The sequence below is a fragment of the Oncorhynchus mykiss genome, chromosome 21, assembly GCF_057628025.1.
Source record: "Oncorhynchus mykiss isolate SJ-2025 chromosome 21, ASM5762802v1, whole genome shotgun sequence".
In the NCBI taxonomy this organism is placed as follows: Eukaryota; Metazoa; Chordata; class Actinopteri; order Salmoniformes; family Salmonidae; genus Oncorhynchus; species Oncorhynchus mykiss.
This window is the reverse complement of record NC_143042.1, coordinates 34,302,963-34,324,952: the sequence shown is the minus strand read 5'-3', so window position 1 is coordinate 34,324,952 and position 21,990 is coordinate 34,302,963. Positions and strand designations below refer to the sequence as shown.

Below are 21,990 nucleotides of genomic sequence, written 5' to 3'. Positions count from 1 at the left end.
GGTGGGCCACCAGTACTTCCCCCTAAGACCCCGCACTGTCCTCGAAATCCCCGGGTGACCCGACGAGTGTAGACTATGAGCCCACCGAATCAATTGATCATGGACAGCAAGTGGCACGTACCTACGACCCTCCGGGCACTGTGGAGGCGCAGGATCCCCCCTTAGCGCCCGGATTCAGTCTCCTAGCTGCTCGGATATACTCCAGGTTACGGTCGTCAGTACAGATGAGGAAAGGGTGCTTAGCCCCCTCAAGCCAGTGTCTCCACACCTTCAGGGCTTTAACCACAGCCCTGTCCTCCACATCATAGTTTTGCTCCACCGGCCCGAGCTTCTTCGAAAAAAAAGCACAGGGGCGGAGATTCGGTGATGTACCCGAACGCTGTGAGAGCACGGCTCCAACCCCAGCCTCGGATGTGTCCACCTCCACTATGAACACCAAAAAGGGATCCGGATGCACCCACTCCGGAGAGTCGGTGAACAGCGCCTTCAAACGTAGGAAAGCTCTGTCTGCCTCTGCCGACCACTGCAACCGCACTACCCCCCCTTCAGCAGTGAGGTAATGGGAGCCGCCACCTGACCAAAACCCTGGGTAAACCTTCGGTAGTAATTGGCAAACCCTAAGAACCGCTGCACCTCCTTTACCGTGGTCGGAGTCGGCCAATTACGCACGGCCTTGACATGGTCACACTCCATCACCACCCCCGAGGTGGAAATGCGATAACCCAGGAAGGAAACGGCTCATTTGGAAAACTCACATTTCTCCGCCTTAACGTACAGGTCATGCTCCAGCAGTCGTCCAAGAACCTTGCGCACCAGAGACACATGTGCGGCGTGTGTGGCGGAGTAGATCAAGATATCGTCAATATACACCACCACACCCTGTCCGTGCAGGTCCCTGAGAATCTCGTCGACAAAGGATTGAAAGATGGTTGGAGCATTCTTTAACCCATACGGCATGGAGAGGTACTTGTAATGGCCAGATGTGGTACTAAACACGGTTTTCCACTCATCTTCCTCCTGAATACGCACCAGATTATACGCTCTCCTGAGGTCCAGTTTCGTGGAGAACCGCTCTCCGTGAAATGATTCCACCGCCGTAGCGATGAGAGGCAGTGGGTAACTAAAACCCACCGTAATGGAATTGAGACCTCGATAATCAATGCACGGACGCAAACCTCCCTCCTTTTTCTTCACAAAAAAAGAAACTCGAGGAGACGGGTGACATGGAGGGCTGAATGTATCCCTGTCCCAGAGCTTCCGTGACATATGTCTCCACAGCTCCTCCTGGGACAATGGGTACACGTGACTCCTGGGCAGTGCAGTGTTTACCTGGAGGATTTTCACGCAATCCCCCTGTCGATGGGGTGGTAATTGGGTCACCTTCTTTTTACAGAAGGCGATAGCCAAATCGGCATACTTAGCGGGAATGCGCACGGTGGAAACCTGGTCTGGACTCTCCACCGTCGTCGCACTGATGGAAACTCCTACACACCTGCCTGAACACTCCTCAGACCACCCCTGGAGAGCTCCATGTCTCCACAAAATCCTAGGATTGTGACTAGCCAGCCAGGGAACCCCCAGCACCACCGGAAATGCAGGTGAATCGAAAAGGAACAGACTAATCCGCTCCTTATGATCCCCCCGCATAATCATCTCCAGTGGAACCGTGGCCTCCCTGACCAGCCCTGACCCTAATGGTAGACTATCTAAGGAGTGCACGGGGAAGGGGGGATCTATCTGTACTAACGGAATCCTCAACCTCTGGGCGAGTCCGCGATCTATAAAGTTCCCAGCTGCGCCTGAATCGACTAGCGCCTTATGCTGGAGAGAAGGAGAACTTGGGGAAACAAATTAATAAAAACATGTGACCAACAGGAAGCTCTGGGTGAGTGTGGTGCTGACTCACCTAGGGTGACCGAGAAGTGTTCTGCCTGCCCTCTCGACTCCCAGATGGACTCCTCCAGCACCGACCAGAAGTGTTCCCTCTCCGGCTACAGCTGGTGCAGGAGGAGCCTCCTCCTCCGGTCTCCCTAGATGCAGCCCTCCCCCCTAGCTCCATAGGTATGGGAGCGGGAGGTCCAGGAGGTGGAACATACAGGACCCTTTCAGAACGTCTACGAGCAGCCATCAGATTGTCTAGCCGGATCGACAGGTCTATGAGCTCGTCCAGGGTGAGCGTAGTGTCCCGACAAGCCAGCTCCCTGCGAACGTCCACTCTCAGGCTACACCTGTGGCCAAGGTCCGGAACTCCAGCGCGAAGTCCTGCGCGCTCCTCGTCCCCTGCCTGAGATGGAACAATCTCTCACCCGCTGCTCGGCCCTCCGGAGGGTGATCGAACTCGGCCCGGAAGTTGCAGGTGAACTCCGGGTAGTGGCCCCTCGCTGAGTCGGGCCCATTCCAGACGGCATTGGCCCACTCCAGGGCTCTACCCGTCAAGCAAGAGACGAGGACACTCACGCTCTCCTCGTCCGAGGGAGCCGGCCGAGGTGGCCAGGTAAAGCTCGAGTTGGAGCAGGAATCCCTGGCACACCACCACCGCTCCATCGTACTCCCTTGGAGGCGCAATACGCAGGGCGCTGGTACCGGATACCGCTGGAGGAGGTTGTAGCTTTCAGGGGGAGGGGGTGGAGGGGAAGTAGGGAGACCAGTCCTCTCCCATCGGTCCATCCTCTCCATCATCTGATTCATCGTTGATCCGATGTGATTGAGGATGGACATGTGATGAAGGACACGCTCTTCCATCGTGGGGAGAAGGGTGGTCGCTGCTCCTGCTGACTCCATCGTAGATGGGTGCGGGCTTCTGTAATGCTTGAAGAGTGATGGGTGTAGAGTCAGGCTCAGAGAGCAGAGGATTCGGGAAACCGCTTTATTCTCCGTACAGTAACAGCGAGCAAACAAGTGACGCTGAACACAGGCGTAAAACACTCCAACAATGTACTAACTGGTACATACGCTGTACAGCGGTAATCCCAACAAAAAACAGGAACACTACTTGACAAAACAGCAAACTAGCCCTTACGAACACAGGCGGGCTAATTTAACTTAAATAACCTCAACCCAAAAACCCCAACAAGGAACAGGTGAAACCAATTAGACTAACCAAAACAAAAAGTGGAAAAAGAGATCAGTAGCAGCTAGTAGACCAAGCGCCACCCGAACTGGAAGGGGAGCCACCTTCGGTGATATTCGTGACACAGTACTTCTATAAATTCACAGATAATACATTATTCTTACTTTTGTACTTCAATCAGAAACTTCTAAATAAAGATTTTCTATCAATAAATAAATTACCCCTTACATGATATCCATCTAAAGTTCTAGGAACTGAAATAACTACAGCAAATTCAGAGTAGACTTGGAGGTATGTAACTTACCTAAAGTGAGAGACCTAGTTATACGACATTGTGGGTATTGTCTGTGTTTGTTCATTATTGTGTTGAGTGTGTGAAAAATATACACAAATGTTAATAAGATCTAGGGCTATAAGCAAAGACAGAAAAACGACCCCAGTGTCGGATTTAGGGCTGTTCTCCTTCGAGCAGAGCGGTCCATGCCATGAAAGTGTAAATTGGTAACTGGGATAAGGAGGGGAGGGAGAGGGGCATATTTTAGGGCCGAGTAGCTGGGGGCTAGTGGCAGCAGTGTCATGTGTCAGTGTTTGGCCAGAGCGGTCACTCTGTACAGTGGCTTTCTGCAACAGCTGCTTCTCTCTGGTGAGTGTCCGCATTTCTTCTCTCTCTCTCTTTGCTGGTTTTCTCTCTACCTTTTAACTGCGTCGGTAAAAATACACGTAAGGTTTGCTTTATGCAATAATAGTTTTTCGACTGTTTAAGTTCAATCAGGACAGATAGGAAAGAGATTAATAACATTTACATTGTGAGGCTTCAACAAAAGCTTGATCTGAACTTTCTCTTTTTTCTTCTAAGTTGTTGAAATATCTTGATTTCGTACTGCAGGCGGGATGGAGGAAGAATAAAAAAACAAATTATTTGGAAATGGAATTATGTGAGGATTGAATGGATTGAGAAGATACAGAACGTCAATTCTTGGTTACGTCCCAATAATCTCTCCTTCCTACTGAAGTGTGCACTTGTTCACTATTTTGGGGTGCTCCCGAGTGGCGCAGAGGTCTAAGGCACTGCATCTCAGTGCTAGAGGCGTCACTACAGAAAATCCTGGTTCGAATCCAGGCTGTATCACAACGGCCGTGATTAGGAGTCCCGTAGGGCAGCGGACAATTGGCCCAGTGTCGTCTGGGTTTGGCCGGTGTTGGCTGTCATTGTAAATAAGAATTTGTTCTTAACTGACTTGCCAAGTTAAATAAAAAATAAATCAAATGTAAAATCTTTGTATTGATATACCCATCTTTTTCTTTCAAATCCATGAAGGCAAGTGAACAAGTGCACACTTCAGGAGAAAGGAGAGATTATTGGGACACTTGTTGTTTATGAGAAAGAAAGCAGAGCAGGAGAGCGACTAGACCGATATTTTTGGAAAGATGCTAATCTTTTACATCTATGAATAGCCAACCTTCTAGCCACGGTGGGTGTCCCAAATGGTAGCCTATTCCCTACATGGTGCACTACTTTTGACCAGGACCATAGGGGACCTGCTCAAAAGTAGTGCACTCCATAGGGCAAAGGGTTCAATTTGGAAAGCAGCCCATGTGTTCATAAATGCTCACTGCTCAAAAAGCTATGTGCATGCGCGGCCTGCGGGTGCACATAGCTTTAACTTGCTGACAGCCCGCTTTCTAAACCAAACAATTCTTGCTTAGTATATTTAGCATGGGGGATAATTTAAGTAAAGAATGCCCACATGCTTTTCAATAGCTCTCACTTGGCTCGTGATCGAAGTGGCCAGGACTTCAACTAGATGTGGTTAGGGTTGTAATATGACCTTTGAGAAGCAATAGAAGCTAATATCTAAGTTTGAATCTGCTGTTAGGGTTCCAGAAATACATTTTGGAGGCCATACAAGTCAGCATCCAATTAACATCCAAAGAGAAGCAGGAACATTATAACACATCCACATCCACATTACAACACATCCACACTAAAATAAACCTGATCTGATATACTGCCTGCTTTATGGCCTGGATCTCACAGGTCCGATATGACAGGTCAGACAACGATCCCAATGTGAAGTGTTACAGAACACTGTAATGTTAAGTATGACCGTGCACGGTCTTCTCTGCCAGTAATGGCTTACCTTGCAGGAAATCATGGAAATCTGACGGAGGAGCAGGTCCACTGCTCCATCTGTCTGGACGTGTTCACCAACCCTGTCTCCATCCCCTGTGGACACAACTTCTGCCGCTGCTGCATCCTAGACTACTGGAAGACCACCGCCCTGTTCCAATGCCCCATGTGCAAGAAGACCTTCTTCAAGCGGCCCGACATTAGCATCAACACCGTCCTGAGGGAGATCGCTGAGCAATTTAAGGACATCAGGGTTAGCAACGCCGAGCGTCTCCAACGGCAGGAACTGAAAGAGGAACGTGATTTGCAGAAGAAGATGGAAGAGCAGAAACAGAAGGAGGAGGAGCAGAAAAAGACGGAGCGGGAAACGAAGAAGAAAGAGCAACAGGAGCTGGTTCAAAAGCAGCAGAAACTTCTCCAGGAGCTGAGACTGAAGCAGGAGATGCAAAAGCTACAGCTGCCACAGCTGCAACGAACAACGAGCCAGGAACCAGAGAAACCAATAGAAGAGAAGCCAGAGGGAGAGCCAGAGGAACCTCCAGCCGATGCTCCTCCATCCCCACCCCACAGCCCATGGGGCGAGGTGTCTTGTGATGTCTGCATGGGTGACCGGATGAAGGCCGTCAAGTCCTGCCTGGTGTGTCTGACCTCATACTGCGAGGAACACATCAAGAACCACAACACACGCTTCACCAAACACAAGCTGATCGAACCCGTGACTAACCTGGAAGAGAGGATGTGTCCCAAGCACGAGAGGCTTCTGGAGCTGTTCTGTAAGAAAGACCATATCTGTGTGTGTGTGCTGTGTACGGAGACGGACCACAGAGCTCACTTTACTGTACCTGTAGAGAGGGAGTGGACTGATAAGAAGGTGAGAAGAATTTGTAGAGGCTATTACAGTATAAAGGCTACAGTGTATGTTACATTTTTTATATATATAAATATGGTGAAACGTCATTCCTCCAGGTTAGTTTTGATGCGATTAATCAAGTGTAAAGTACACTACCGTTCAAACATTTTAGAACACCTACTCATTCAAGGGTTTATTTTTACAATGTTCTACATTGCAGAATAATAGTGAAGACATCAAAACTATGAAATAACACATATGGAATCCTGTCGTTACCAAAGAAGTGTTAAACAAATCAACATATATTTTATATTTGAGATTCTTAAAATAGCCACCCTTTGCCTTGATGACAGCTTTTCACACTCTTGGCATTCTCTCAACCAGCTTCATGAGGTAGTCACCTGGAATGCATTTCAATTAACAGGTGTGCCTTCTTAAAAGTTCATTTGTGGAAGTGTTTCAGCCAATCAGTTGTGTTGTTACAAGGTAGGGGGGGTATACAGAAGATATCCATATTTGGTAAAAGACCAAGTCCATATTATGGCAAGAACAGCTCAAATAAGCAATGAGAAATGACAGTGCATCATTACTTTAAGACATGAAGGTCAGTCAATACGGAAAATGTCAAGATCTTTGAGAGTTTCTTCAAGTGCAGTCGCAAAAACCATCAAGCACTATGATGAAACTGGTTCTCATGAGGACTGCCACAGGAATAGAAGACCCAGAGTTACCTCTGCTGCCAAGGATAAGTTCATTAGAGTTACCAGCCTCAGAAATTGCAGCCCAAGTAACAGACACATCTCAACATCAACTGTGTGAATCAGTCCTTCATTGTAAAGTTGCTGCAAAGAAACCACTACTACAGGACAGCATTTTGAAGAAGAGACTTTCTTGGGCCAAGAAACATGAGCAATGGACATTAGACCGAGGGAAATTTGTCCTTTGGTCTAATGAGTCCAAATTTGAGATTTTTGGTTCCAACTGCCGTGTCTTTGTGAGACGCGGTGTGGGTGAACGGATGAACTCTGCATGTGTATTTCCCACCGTAAAGCATGGAGGAGGAGGTGTTATGGTGTGGGGGTGCTTTGCTGGTGACACTGTCTGTGATTTATTTAGAATTCAAGGCACACTTCACCAGCATGGCTACCACAGCATTCTGCAGCGATACGACATCCCACCTGGTTTACGCTTAGTGGGACTATCATTTGTTTTTCAATAGGACAATGACCCAACACACCTCCAAGCTGTGTAAGGGCTATTTTACCAAGAAGGAGAGTGATGGAGTGCTGCATCAGATGACCTGGCCTCCACAATACCCCGACCTCAACCCAAATGGTTTGGGATGAGTCGGACCGCAGAGTGACAGAAAAGCAGCCAACAAGTATTCAGTATATGTGGGAACTCCTTCAAGACTGTTGGAAAAGCATTCCAGGTGAAGCTGGTGGAGAGAATGCCAATAATGTGCAAAACTGTCATCAAGGCAAAGGGTGGCTATTTGAAGAATCTCAAATATAAAATATATTTTGATTTGTTTAACACTTTTTTGGTTACTACATGATTCCATATGTGTTATTTCATAGTTATGATGTCTTCACTATTATTCTACAATGTAGAAAATAGTAAAAATAAAGAAAACCCCTTGGATGAGTAGGTGTTCTAAAACTTCTGACCGGTAGTATATATATTGAGGATCCGTTGTCAATTGGTTTATCATTTTCAAAGACATACAGTAACTATTGTGCCTATGCAGCTACAGTATATAAAAAACCTAGTCACATTTTGGCCACACGATTTGCAGACATTTATGGTCAGCTCCTAATAAAACTGACACAATGATTGCCATTGAAGCTGTAAAAGTACATTTTAGAAGAGGTCAACTGTATTTGGTACACAAATCCACCAATAACACACTATAGTTTGAGGTCGAGCTCTAGATGTTGTTGAAAGTAGGCTGCCTAGCCGGAATTTCGGCCTGTTTCCTTGTCAGTCATTGTTAACATGTTGTATAAACAAATCTGGGACCAGGCTATAGATTGCCAAATGTAAGATTAATTATCTCTCACCCACAGTGCCTTAGATACAGGAGTATTCACACCCTTTGTCTTCTTCCACATTTTACAGCCTGAATTCAATAGATTTTTTTTCTCACCCATTGACACACAATACCCCATAATGATGAAGTGAAAACATGTATTTTGACAGTTTTGCAAATGTATTAAAAACAAAATACGGAAACAGCTCATTTACATAAGTATTCAACCCTTAAGTTAGTAAATGTTAGAATCACCTCTAGCAGCAATTACAGCTGAGTCTTTCTGGGTAAGTCTTAAATATTTTTCATTTTCAAGTCTTGCCATACACTTTCAAGATGATTTAAGTCAAAACTGTAACTAGGCCACTCAAGAACATTGAGAACACTGAATTTGTCTCAGTGTCTGTTGGAAAGCAGACTGAAATAGGTTAACCTCTAGGATTTTGTCTGTGCTTAGCTCTATTCCATTTATTTTTATCCTAAAAAACTCCCTAGTCCTTGCCGATGACAAGCATAACCATAGCATGATGCAGCCACCACCGTGCTTGAAAATGTGGATGTTGGATTTTCCACTTATTGCAATTTCTCAGTTTTCTCCTATCACAGTCATTAAATTCTGTCACTGTTTTAAAGTCACCATAGGCCTCATGGTGAAATCCCTGCGCGGTTTCCTTCCTTTCTGGCAACTGAGTTAGAAAGGACGCCTGTATCTTTGTATTGACTGGGTGTATTGATACACCATCCAACGTATAATTAATAAATTCACCATGCTCGAATTGATATTTAATATCTCCTTTTTTTTATTTGTACCCATCTACCAATAGGTCCCCTTCTTTGCAAGTCATTGGAAAACCTCCATGGTCTTTGTGGTTTAATCTCTCTTTGAAATTCACTGCTCAACTGAGGGACCTTACAGATAATTGTACGTGTGGGGTACAGAGATGAGGTAGTCATTCAAAAATCATGTTAAACACTATTATTGTACAGAGTGCAATATGTGACTTGGTAAGCACATTTTTACTCCTGAATTTATTTAGGCTTGCCATAACAAAGGGGTTGAATACTTATTGACTCAAAACATTTCAGCTTTTCATTTTGTATTCATTTAGTAAAACATAATATAATCATAATTCCACTTAGACATGATGGGGTATGGTGTGTAAGCCAATGACACAACATCTCAATTGAATCCATTTTAAATGCAGGTTGTAACAAACAAAAAAAAGGTGGGTAAAGTAAAGGGGTGTGAATACCTCCTGAAGGCACTGAATGTTCTCCACAGGCTCAGCTGAAGAAGACAGAGATAGAAGTACAGCAGATGATCCAGGAAAGACTGAAGAAGATGGAGGAGATCAAGCACTCAGCGGAGCTGAATAAGGTGAGCTATTGAAATGCATCCGAAATGGTGCCCTATTCCCTACATAGTTCACTACATCGGGAATAGGGTGCTATTCCGGACGCAATCTTTATTAGTCCAAGTGGTAAAATACATGCTAATTTGTCATGTTGACAGTTGGGATTTACACTGCAAAACACTTTTGATCATAGTCAACATCTGATGTAACTGACAAAATAAGCTGCTGGATTCTAGAATATAATTTTGCTTTGAACATTAACCCAATGTGGGGGACCAGAATACATGGCTTCTGGATCTATTTGTTCTTCGCTGGATATATTTGATCTTTGCTTCGAAGCACTTGCAAACTTTATTGAGATGTAGGAAAACAAAATCGAAACGGTCTCTATTCAGGCAACCTAATGGTTGCCTTGTGGGAGGAGTTATGGGTCTTCCGTAACATCCTGTCACATCCAAAGCGAATTTATCAGCCATAAAAGGCGAAAGATTTGCATCCTAAATGGCACCATATTCCCTATGTAGTGCACTACTTTTGACCAGGTTGCATAGGGCTCTGATTAGGGCTGTTGTGGTGACCATATTACCGCCACACCGGCAGTCATGAGTCATGACCTCAGTAAATATACACTTGACCGTTGTCACGGGATAATCTACTCTTATCCACTCTGGCCATGCTTTGATAGTACCCAACTTGTTAACGACAGGTTGCTAATGGCTTGGTACTCAGGGCTCTATTGTCCCTTTAACCACTCTGACATCGATGCAAATGCGATCGAAAATCACATCAAACACTTGTCATCAAAATAGTCGGTCTATCATACTTTTGAAACTCACCTTACTGTGATGATCCATTTGAAGAAAGAAGTTCAACAGCAGGTTGAAACAGTAAAACATGTTTGTTGTGAATGTCTTTAATTACTTGTTACTTTTATTTTGTGCTTTTTACTCATCTATTTTTTACTTAGCACTTCTTTTTCTAAAAACTGCATTGTTGGTTAAGGGCTTGTAAGTAGGCATTTCACTGTAAGGTCTACACCTGATTGTATTCGGCGCATGTGACAAATAACATTTGATTTGTTGTTTCAAAGCCTGACACGATGAAATTGGCAGGGCTTTCTAAGGTGACGATTAATTCAAAACACGCATATGAATAGGCTTATGAGCCCAAGCCCCCCCCCCCCCCCCATTGAAATTATGATTATACAATACATAGCCTATCGCATATTACGCATGGCAGAAAAACCGAAAACAAAACTATCCTTTCTATTTTATTAAGCTAAGTTCAATTATATTCTTCTTACGATAAAATCCTATAAAATCAAATAACGTAGTTCAGTTGGCAGAGCGTGTAAGCAACAGGGTTTTGGGTTTGATTCCCACGAGGGACCAGTACGAAAAAAGTATTACAATGTATGCACTCACTACCTACAGTATAAGTCGCTCTGGATAAGAGCATCTGCTAAATGACTCAAATGTAAATGTAAACAAGCCTATGGCATGGAGCCTAGACAGATGACGTAGGCCAATTCATACTGTGTTCTTCTGAAATGCATTTTCTCCATATCATAATGTTTGTTCAGGCCTGACTCAATTAAATCATGTATCTATTGTGATGGTGTGTTTTCAATTCATTTTATTAGCCATATTTAACGGTAGATATTCCAAAGGCGTGCATCCGCGGCATGCGTGGAGGCCTGGGGATGCGTGCTTAAGTTAATTAACGGTCAATTATCGTGAGACCAGCAGTTTGTTGCGTGCCAATAACCCGCCTTCATGACCGCCACAGCCCCAGGCCTCTGATCAAAAGTAGTGCTCTGTATAGGGAATAGGGTTCCATTTGGGATGCGATTTGGACCTCTTGGCAGTGTTATTACTGATGTGTCTACCACAGTACATTAGACAGAATACTGTCTATACAGCTGCTGCTCAATAAATTATATAATCTTCTACCCTCTAGGGGTGTGTCCCAATACAGTATAATAATAACATTGATGATACCCAGTTACCAACAAGTAAGAAATATGCTGAAATGTGTAATTACACTGTACTAAAATGGTTATTAGCATATTATTCAATGTGACCATCTCCTGTATTATGAATTCTGGAAAATGTCCAGGGAAAATGACACCCAAAAAGATAATACTATTGTTGTTGTTGACAAGCAGAGGTGAGGAGCATTACATTATGCTGTTGTTCTATCGTGCGTGCAACGATGACCGAGAGAGAAAAAATTAAACGTTTTGTCGTTTGCTGTTGTAATATCGCAAACGGACGTGTCAGTTTCACCATTAAAGACACCAGCTTCAAGTCATGACGATCTCTTTCCCCTTTAGTCCAGTGCCCAGAGGGAGATCGAGGACAGCATGCAGGTGTTCCAGGAGCTGATTCGGTCCATCCAGAGGACCCAGGCTGAGTTGGTGCTGGCTATAGAGGAAAAGCAGAGAGAGACAGAGAGGTATGTAGAGGAAGTAATACAGTACCCATCATGCTCTGTGCCTTGTATCCGGTTTTATCTTACGAAAAAGGTTTCTGGAGCTAACATTATGGTGTCTGACCTCCGTGTTAATGCGTACAAGGTGGTCCCAGGGCCTGATAGGGGAGCTGGAACAGGAGATCACTAAACTACAGAGGAGGAATACAGACCTGGAGCACCTCTCACGCACAGAGGACCACATCCACTTCCTACAGGTGGGAGGGGTTGCCGATTTCATTAATAATACATAGCAGAATATGCACGCATTGTAGTCTAGAAATATAGATCACAAATTTGGTTCGATCTTGTCATTATTTTCTTTGTCACAAATTTTTATCACAAAATAAGAAATATTGCACACAAATACTCTGATAGTACAAAACATTAGCAACACCTGCTCTTTCCATGACATAGACTGACCAGGTGAATCCAAGTGAAAGCTATGGACCCTTATTGATGTCACTTGTTAAATCCACTTCGATCAGTGTAGATGAAGGGTAGAAGACAGGTTAAAGAAGGATTTTTAAGCCTTGAGGAAATTGAGACATGGATTGTGTACGCGTGCCATTCAGAGGGTGAATGGGAAAGGCGAAATACTTAAGTGCCTTTGAACGGGATATGGTTGCAGGTGCCAGGTGCACCGTTTTTTGTCAAGAACTGCAACGCTGCTGGGTTTTTCACACCCAACAGTTTTCCGTGTGTATCAAGAATGGTCCACCACCAAAAGGACATCCAGCCAACTTGACACAACTGGGGGAAGCATTGGCGTCAACATGGGCCAAAATCCCTATGGAACATTTTCAACGTCCATGCCCTGACAAATTGAGGCTGTTCTGAGGGTAAAAGGGGGTGCAACTCAATATTATAAGGTGCTCTTAATGTTTTGTACACTCAGTGTACATTGTATAGATTGACTAAATTGACCCATTGTTTTCCCTATCTCTCGCTGTAGAGTTTCCCAGCCCTGTGTACCCCTCCAGCCACTAAGGACTGGTCTGGGACCAGTGTACATACTGAAGTGTGTGTTGGGATCATCAGGAGAGCTGTGTCCAAATTGGAAGAGACGCTGAGTGAGGAAATTGACAAACTGGTGGACTCTGGTAGGTTTTTCAATAAAAGACCGATATGTGTGATTTCTTTCACTATTACCCTATTTCCAAACCTCTTGTTCTCTGCAAATTGTTGAGCAAGAAGTGATGTGTTTTGTTTTTAAATCATTGAATTGTGGTTTGTGTCCATTTTCACAGAGCTGAAGAAGATTCTTAAGTACACAGGTCGGCATTCAAATCAAAATCAAATCAAATCACAGTTTATTGGTCCCGTACACAGCTTAGTAGATGTTATAGCGGGTGCAGTGAAATGCTTGTGATACTAGCTCCTAACAGTGCAGTAAAAATGTCAAACAAGTACACAAACAATAATCAAAACTAGAAACAAGAAATCCCAAATGTCAGGATGAAGTCAGTTAACAACCCAATTAACATTATATCAGTAATCCAAAATCAATCTATGTTTATATACACCAAAACGATATGCTAACAATGATATGTACAGCAGTAGATATTATTACATGTTCACATCCTCCATAATTTCACACTCGCTGTTTCCAGTGGACCTGACCCTCGACCCAGACTCAGCCAACCCGTGGCTCCAGCTCTCGGAAGACCGCCGTCAAGTTAGGCACCTGGGAACTTGGCAGGACCTCCCGGACATCCCAGAGCGTTTTGACACTGTGGTCATTGTCCTGGGTCGCGAGGGCTTCACGGCGGGACGCCACTACTGGGAGGTTTGTTGATTATGATTATGTTTTTTTTGTTGTCTCTTTGCCTAGCTTTCAAAAACAAAACAACATACAAAGCAAGGTCTATCGCTCTGTCTGTCCATCTATCCACCTATCCATCCATTCATCCATCCATCTATCTAGGTACAGGTGGGGGACAAGGATGACTGGTACCTAGGTGTGGCCAAGGCATCAGTCAACAGGAAGGGGCGTATCGCCGTCAGCTCCTCCCAGGGCTACTGGGCACTGGCCATGAAGAAAGACCAGGGATATAGGGCCTCCACGACCCCACCGTTACCTCTAACCCTTGACCCCAAGCCGAAGAGGGTTGGGGTGTATGTGGATTGTGAAGAGGGCCAGGTTTCGTTTTACGACGTGAAGGAGAGGAGTCATATCTATACATTCATGGAGGACAACTTTAAGGATAAGTTGTTTCCGTTCTTTTATCTGTACTGTTGTGATAAACAGTCGGATGCCATGGTGATCTGTCCGATCAATGAAAAGAGTCTGATCAAGCAATGCTGAGAAATACTCTGACAACAACTCTGAAAGACTACAATTCTGTCTGCAGAAAATACTGTGACATGATCTTGGTAGGGAAACCGTAAAACAATTATACATTGACACTTAGTGGTGGCTTAAAGTACCTTGGGGGTGAGTGCCCAACGTCAACATCCTTGACCTTATTGATATTTGTTATGGTGATAACAAGCTGATTTATTTTATTGTCCAGCCCCCCTAGGCCCCTGGTCAGTTGAACCCTGTTGAGAAAGATTGCAACTCTGGCAGCAACTCTGAAAGACTACAATTCTGTATGCAGAAAATAGGGGAGAGTGGGGTATGTTTAACCATTGTTTACATTCAGCGTCACTACGCCAAGGGAAATATAGTATTCTTTCTAACAAAGATATCCACATATATTTCACAATGTTGTTTATCCATGAAAATAATTAGAATTAATGTAAACATAACGGTTTTGAAAACATAGCCTTTCCAAATAAAAAAGTGGTTTGCTCAACTTACCCTGGGTATGGGGTAAGTTGAGCATCGGGACAGGGTAAGTCGAGCAGCCTTGGGGTAAGTGGGTGATGGTGTCCTGTGACAGCGGTTGATGGTGCTGTTAGGTCAAAGTTTAATTCATGGAATGGGTATACTGTATATGTTAAATATATGTCTACATTCAGATATAGAACACTCTGTTCAATATCCCATTCCCTTCTATTTCTTGACCAGTTGTCTGGGACAGGGATGTTGTTTTGATGTGCCAATTTGTCGGCTAGTTCTCTGCATTTGAGGCTACAAAGCCCATGAAACTGGTCCAAAAGATTATTGATGCGTTTAGCAAAGCTCAAACTCTATGTCATCAGATAAGACCATACAGAATGTGCATCTGCTACTCCTGTCATAGCCTCTCTTTCACACAGCTACATGTTCATTTTGTTTTTCGGTCATTGTCTATTTGTTCATCCCTTGCTGCTGCTTGAGATGGGACTTCTTCCCTTCTCTCACTTCCTTGGCTGCTCGCTCGAGAACCTCTTTGTGGCTGGAACCCTGCTGGTTTTACGTTTGTGTACACGGGACATGATGTCTGCTCTGTAACAATAGAAATGCACTCTCTTGAGTTCATATGTTCAGACACATTGCAAAAATACTATGCATGCTATGCATAAAACGGACTAAATGTAATCATTTGTTAGGGGTATGGTGGCCATTGGTTCAGCTTAACCCATGAGCATTGGCTCCACTAACCCCAAGGCAAACAAGAATGCACATTTGTGAAAGGTTTAGGACCTCATATTCATCAGATCCCAACTGATGTGTAAAACAATCATAAAACTATCTACTTTGCTTTAGATACAAGCGTCATGAAACTTATGAACAAAAAATGCATTTGCTTTGTGAAAATCCGTTTTTTGGACCTAACTTGCTTGCCACTTTTTCCATGTGGTTTCTTCCTTCACAGACTCCATGAAATGATGACCTCTTCCTAAATATTTGGTCACTTGATTCATTTGATGTATGCTTTCCTAGAAACAAGGGGTGGCTCAACGAACCTTTTTACTCAACTTTCCCCACTCTCCCCTACCTCAAAGCTGCAATATGTAACTTTTTGAAATTGAAATTTCAAATTCACATAGAAATGTGAGTTATAGATCTGTCACTCATTGAAAGCAAGTCTAAAAAGCAGTAGATCTGTTCTGTGTGTGCCTTTTCTATGCTTCCCATTCTTACGTTTAGTTTTTGCATCTTTTACTTTCGGTTTTGCAGACCAGCTTCAAACAGCTGAAAATGCAATATTTTCAGTTATTATATGGTACAATGATTCAACTACACTATACATTGATTGTTTTGTTACATAAACTGAAATTAGGTGAACTATTCGATTTTAGCATATTGCACCTTTAACATATAATCCTAATAGACTGGTAGGTAGGATGATAGTGTTGTTTTTTGTTTGTGTTTTTTTTTAATGGCATATATCCTGTTGATTAAAGTCTAGATTAAACATCAAAATTAATATGAATCTAATAGACATGGGTTTAAAATACTTGAAAATAATTTCAAATTCTTTATCTGTGTCTATTTCAGCTTGCCTGACTTAATAAACCAATAGATACGTCTCAAAACGGCATATCCCGTCCATCTGGCACTCCTGGCAGATTCAAGCAAACGCTCAAAGTATTTGAACCCAGGTCTAAAATGTAACATGCCTTAATTGTATCTATGTTGAAGACAGTATTGTTTACTGACTTGCACTTTAGCATTGCATGCCTATTTACATATTCAATGTACACTGTAGAAATAGGACAAGGACTTTCAACAATAAATGTGTTTGTCTTTGGTCCATGTCTTTGTGAGATTTAGAAAGGTTTGAAAACACGAATCCTGAAAACGTAGGTTTCACCTGTGAATGCATTGTGTGAGAGTTTTAAGTTTCACCATCAGCGAAATGATGACACTTCCCATAGGAAAGCCACATCCACGATGAGATCTCCTTTAGATCTTATGTCAATCTCCTAGACAAAAAAAAGAGCACTGGTCTATACAACAGTGAGATGTTGTGCTTTTTCTCATACCTCTCAATTGTCACTCGTGAGAAGTAGACATGGATCTGTCTCACGGTGATCACTGTATGAGTTCTCTGAACTCTCTCACAAGTGTCTCTTCTCTCAGTCTCAGCTACTGGATGAAGGAGAGTAGTACAAGATCTTAAATGAGTCTCAACGTGATACGAACAATTAGATGCTCTATCTCCAACATGTCTTACATTTATCCCATACAGATCTCAGTGGTATTTATACATTGTCATCTTGGACCTATCTCACTACGAACTATATACGAGAATATTTATTAACAGGTCTGATCAAATCATCGCAAATGTCATCTCAGACATATCTCTGCATGACCTCAAAGCGGTGCCGAAGTGTAAAATAATCCTAAAAGTGGAGCAGATATGATTTATTTCCATTAATTCATCATTCAATGTACATTTATACTGTTCCAACACAAGTCATTTGTTGAGTATACCAAGTCCTTCTCAAGTGTGTTTGGGAAATGAGCTGCAAACACAATACCGGACATAGATGTAATGTCAAGGAAAACAATTCAACATGCTCAAGGGCAATTACAACTGCGTTGACAGGGGTTTCCAATAGCGGCACAACATGAAAGCAGGTACCATGTGTAACGGTATCTTGCAGCAAAGAAAGACCTGCACTTCCAAATTCGCTAATAAGTGCCCATTTGTCAGCTGATTCCTCAGAGGTAAAGAAGAATTCAATCTGTCCATACCTTATTTGTGCTACTTTAGAAGGGGGGAAAAAAACGGTCAAATTGTTCATTCTTTTTCCTTTCCCATAATGCCTTGATGTGAGACGAGTTCTCTTAATGCTCTCACTGAATGCGGTGAATTAATATGGCGACCAGCATGTTTTTCCATTGTGGAGAGGTGCCTTGCCTCCAGTTGAAGTTCACTTGATGCTCCAATTATGTTTGTTCTCGACTTATCGCTGTTTTCATCACGTAAAATATGGTCCTCCGTGCGTGAAAGTCAGATATGGCATTAGCTGGCTGTATGATTTGCGAAATAGCAGGGATAGACTGCACGGACCATTTGCATGGGTATATTTTGAGTACCATGTATGAGCCTTAAAAAAAATAGTCATTTTTTTGTCTTCAAAATGGAAATATGAATGAGTCCATAGTGGGCCAAGGGCTCTGACGGTGTCTGCCAGGTGCACAATAAGATGAATATTTTCAGTTTGTTAACGCTTACCATAGAGATTACTAATTTGAGGGCAAAAGTTCCATAGCATTTTCCCATGTGATGGTTGCAGGGACGAGGTGACAAGGGAAGGATGGAGGAAGTAATTCTGAGAATAGGTAAGTAATTCATATCATATCACCTATCAAACTTTATTTTGTGAAGTTCAATTGTAATTCATTTCTCCAACCCCATTTCCGTTGTGGTTTTTTGTTGTTGACATTTGGAACAGTGATTGGGCCTTGAACACATAATAATGAATGACCTGTATGTGCTATTGTCTCCTCTCAGACCCAGTCCAGATCCGAGAGCTGCACGCTCTCATTGACATCGTTGGAAAGAAACACTGTGAGCTACAAAGAAACACTGTGAGCTACAAAGAAACACTGTGAGCTACAAAGAAACACTGTGAGCTACAAAGAAACAATGTGAGCTACAGGAGAGAAGGCCATCGGTGCCGTCCGGCGAGCAAGAGTTGTTTCCTGACAGTGGCATGTTCCTCTCACCGTTCCGCCTTGCTGCCATCCATCAGGCATCTAGGCAACATTGCTTGCATCTGTTTGATTTGCTTTTTGACCATTTTTTCCTCAGTGGAAGAATGTTAATTCAGTTGCCTTTGGACACCATGGCAAAGAGTCCTCGACAGGAAGGTCAGCGGAATTCCAAGTAAGAATTTTCTGAGTAAGTATTTTCTCAAAGCTAGGTTACTTAAAAAACTGCCTACAGCAAATTAGGATTGATTCTTGATGAAAAGGATTTACGTATGTTATTTGCTAATTCATCACTGCAATCAAGTCAAATCGAGTTTCTGAAAACTGTTTCTTAAATACCTCTAAAACAAACCAAAATCCCCAATGTCCTTTTGAGACGTTTGTGTTTCGCATACTGTGAGTCCTTGAGTAGAATTGTCATGTGTTATTTATGTGTTATTTGTCAAAATATTCATAAAATGTTTTATATACTTTATTCCAGCCTACGTCTTGCGATCTGCTACCTTGGATGGTTGGACCGGAATCGATGAAAGGCATTCATCAACAAATGTAAGACCAGAGCAGGACAGAGTAGTGACTCAAATATTTTTGTTTGTCTACAATGTGTAATGTTCATATTTGCCATAAGGTTCATTTAAGAACCTACTGTTATGTGCTTGGCGTTACATGTAGGTTAGACTTTTTGTTGACTACATCTGGTGGGTGACAACAGCCTATTTTCATCTCTACAATATTATTTTGGGGTTTACCTAATGTTTCAAATCAAGTACAAGAGCATATGCTGTATATTTACTTTATTTACGTTCTTACAGTTACTGGAACCCAATTTGTGCTGGGAATGAAAAGTTAGATGCTTGTTTAATGTAATAAGCACTGTTGAATACTGTACATTTGATGAACTACATCAGTTTTCATTCTTGTTTTTAACAGCTAATCATAATTAATACTGCAAATTAATGCTAACAAATTCAATTCTCAATTGTGTCTGTAGTAATTTTAAGAGAAATAAATGAGACACAGAGGAGACGTTGCACATACAATGTAGAGATCTCCTTTATGGCTCATACTTAGATATTTCTGAAAAGATCACCACAGACAGATCATTAGCCTAATAAATGTCTCAAACTTGTCTCAGGAACTCATCATTATTGCTCCAACAAAATAAGAGGCAAGAAGGAGCTCAACGGTATACAATGACGAGACCTCCTCTGCTGATCATACTTCCCGAATACCGCTAAATGTGTCCTATACATGTCTCATAGAAGTCTCTAACTTCATCTCAGTATTTCTCCTAAGGGGCCTTTAGGAGCAATAACCCAGACACAAACGGTCACAGAATGATTCCTGACATTTAAACATTGTAAAAATTCCCTTTCTTAGGTCAGTTAAGATCACCACTTTATTTTAAGAATGTGAAATGTCAGAATAATATTAGAGAGAATTATTTATTTCAGCTTTTATTTCTTTCATCACATTCCCAGTGGGTCAGACATTTACATACACTCAATTAGTATTTGGTAGCAATGCCTTTAAATTGTTTAACTTGGGTCAAACGTTTTGGGAAGCCTTCCACAACCTTCCCACAATAAGTTGGGTGAATTTTGGGCCATTCCTCCTGACAGAGCTGGTTGTAACTGAGTCAGGTTTGTAGGCCTCCTTGCTCACACACGCTTTTTCAGTTCTGCCCACAAATGTTCTATAGGATTGAGGCTTGGGGTCATTGTCCATTTGGAAGACCCATTTGCGACCAAGCTTTAACTTCCTGACTGATGTCTTGAGATGTTGTTTCAATATATCCACATAATTTTCGTTCCTCATGATGCCATCTATTTTGTGAAGTGCACCAGTCCCTCCTGCAGCAAAGCACCCCCACAACATGATGATTCCACCCCCGTGCTTCATGGTTGGGATGGTGTTCTTCGGCTTGCAAGCCTCCCGCTTTATCCTCCAAACATAACGATGATCATTATGGCCAAACAGTTCTATTTTTGTTTCATGAGACCAGAGGACATTTCACCAAAAACTACAATATTTATCACCATGTGCATTTGCAAACCATAGTCTGGCTTTTTAATGGCGTTTTGGAGCAGTGGCTTCTTCCTTGCTGAGCGGCCTTTCAGGCTATGTCGTTTTACTGTGGATATGGATACTTCTGTACCTGTTTCCTCCAGCATCTTCACAGGGTCCTCTGCTATTGTTCTGGGATTGATTTGCACTTTTCGCACTAAAGTACGTTCATCTCTAGGAGACAGAACGCATCTCCTTCCTGAGCGGTAGGACGGCTGCGTGGTCCCATAGTGTTTATACTTGCATACTATTGTTTGTACAGATGAACGTGGTACCTTCAGGCATTTGGAAATTGCTCCCAAGGATGAACCAGACTTGTGGAGGTCTACAATTTTTTTTATGAGGTCTTCGCTGATTTCTTTTGATTTTGCCATGATGTCAAGCAAAGAGGCACTGAGTTTGAAGGTAGGCCTTGATATACATCCACAGGTACACCTCCAATTGACTCAAATTATGTCAATTAGCCTATCAGAAGCTTCTAAAGCCATGACATAATTTTCTGGAATTTTCCAAGCTGTTTAAAGGCACAGTCAATTTAGCATATGTAAACTTCTGACCCACACCCATAAGTGAAATAATCTGTCTGTAAACAACCTAAGTGTATGTAAACTTCCGACTTCAACTGTATGTTCTGGTGATGATTTCCATCCAAATTAAAAAATGTGAGCCCAGACAAATCTTGCTAATGAAAACATAAAAAACAGGTATACCTACATTTTTCAGCTTACTTTTTACTTGTTTCGTGGAAATACAACAGAGTATTTTGCTTTGATAAAGTTGAAGAAACTGATGCTTTTATGTTGAGGTTTCGGTTAATTGGTTAGAGGTGTTGGGTTAAACTCATACAGTAAGTCATTATCAAAAGGGTGGAGACCAGTCGTATTATTGATGATACAGGGACAAGCCTTTGCTTGCAGTCTAGTTCAACTTTACCTGCTTAAAATGTTATACATATGTTTTTACATATTTGACATGGGTATTTTACACTATTTGAGTTGTAGTAATTTCTTATCAACCTCATCAATACTGTGCTGAAGGTATATGGATGATTCAAGATCCAAAATAATGTAATAATAGCATAATTCCCCCCCCCCCCCCCATAGAGGTTTCATCATTGAATGTTGACAGAAGCCTTCTGCCAGAAGAGCAGTTCCAGTGCTATATCTGCCTGAATGTGTTCACTGATCCAGTTACTGGTCCTTATGGCCACACCTTCTGCAAAGCCTGTATTGGTGGACACTGGGGTGACAGTGAGATATGCCAATGTCCAAAATGTAAGAAACGGTTCTATGTGAAACCTGAAGTCTCCACACTGTTAAATGGCTGGTCATGTTTGTACTACAAGGAAGCTCAAGGCCCCTAAGTCCTGCCTGGCGTGTCTGCCCTCTTACAGTGAGATTCACCTGGAGCCTCATCAGAGAGTGGTGACTCTGAAGAGACACAAGCTGATTGACCATGTGGAGAACAGGATGTGT

The 21,990-nt window shown here is 42.7% G+C and overlaps 1 protein-coding gene across 4 annotated transcripts; it reads left to right on the top strand.

The window, feature by feature from the left end:
* The first annotated feature begins 3,514 nt into the window (after positions 1-3,514).
* Positions 3,515-16,535, top strand: LOC149973070 (E3 ubiquitin-protein ligase TRIM39). 4 transcript variants are annotated; one of them, XM_090214469.1, is made up of 9 exons: positions 3,515-3,713; positions 5,201-6,072; positions 9,366-9,461; positions 11,774-11,895; positions 12,017-12,128; positions 12,866-13,013; positions 13,161-13,187; positions 13,524-13,699; positions 13,838-16,535. In XM_090214469.1, the coding sequence occupies exons 1-9, from the start codon at positions 3,647-3,649 to the stop codon at positions 14,216-14,218; spliced, it is 2,001 nt and encodes a 666-aa protein (XP_090070595.1). In that variant the 5' UTR covers positions 3,515-3,646; the 3' UTR covers positions 14,219-16,535. The 4 variants fall into 4 exon arrangements, with proteins under 4 accessions (XP_090070595.1, XP_090070597.1, XP_090070596.1 ...); XM_090214470.1 differs by having other exon boundaries at positions 3,628-3,713; positions 5,219-6,072; XM_090214471.1 differs by lacking the exon at positions 13,161-13,187.
* Positions 16,536-21,990: the final 5,455 nt, after the last annotated feature.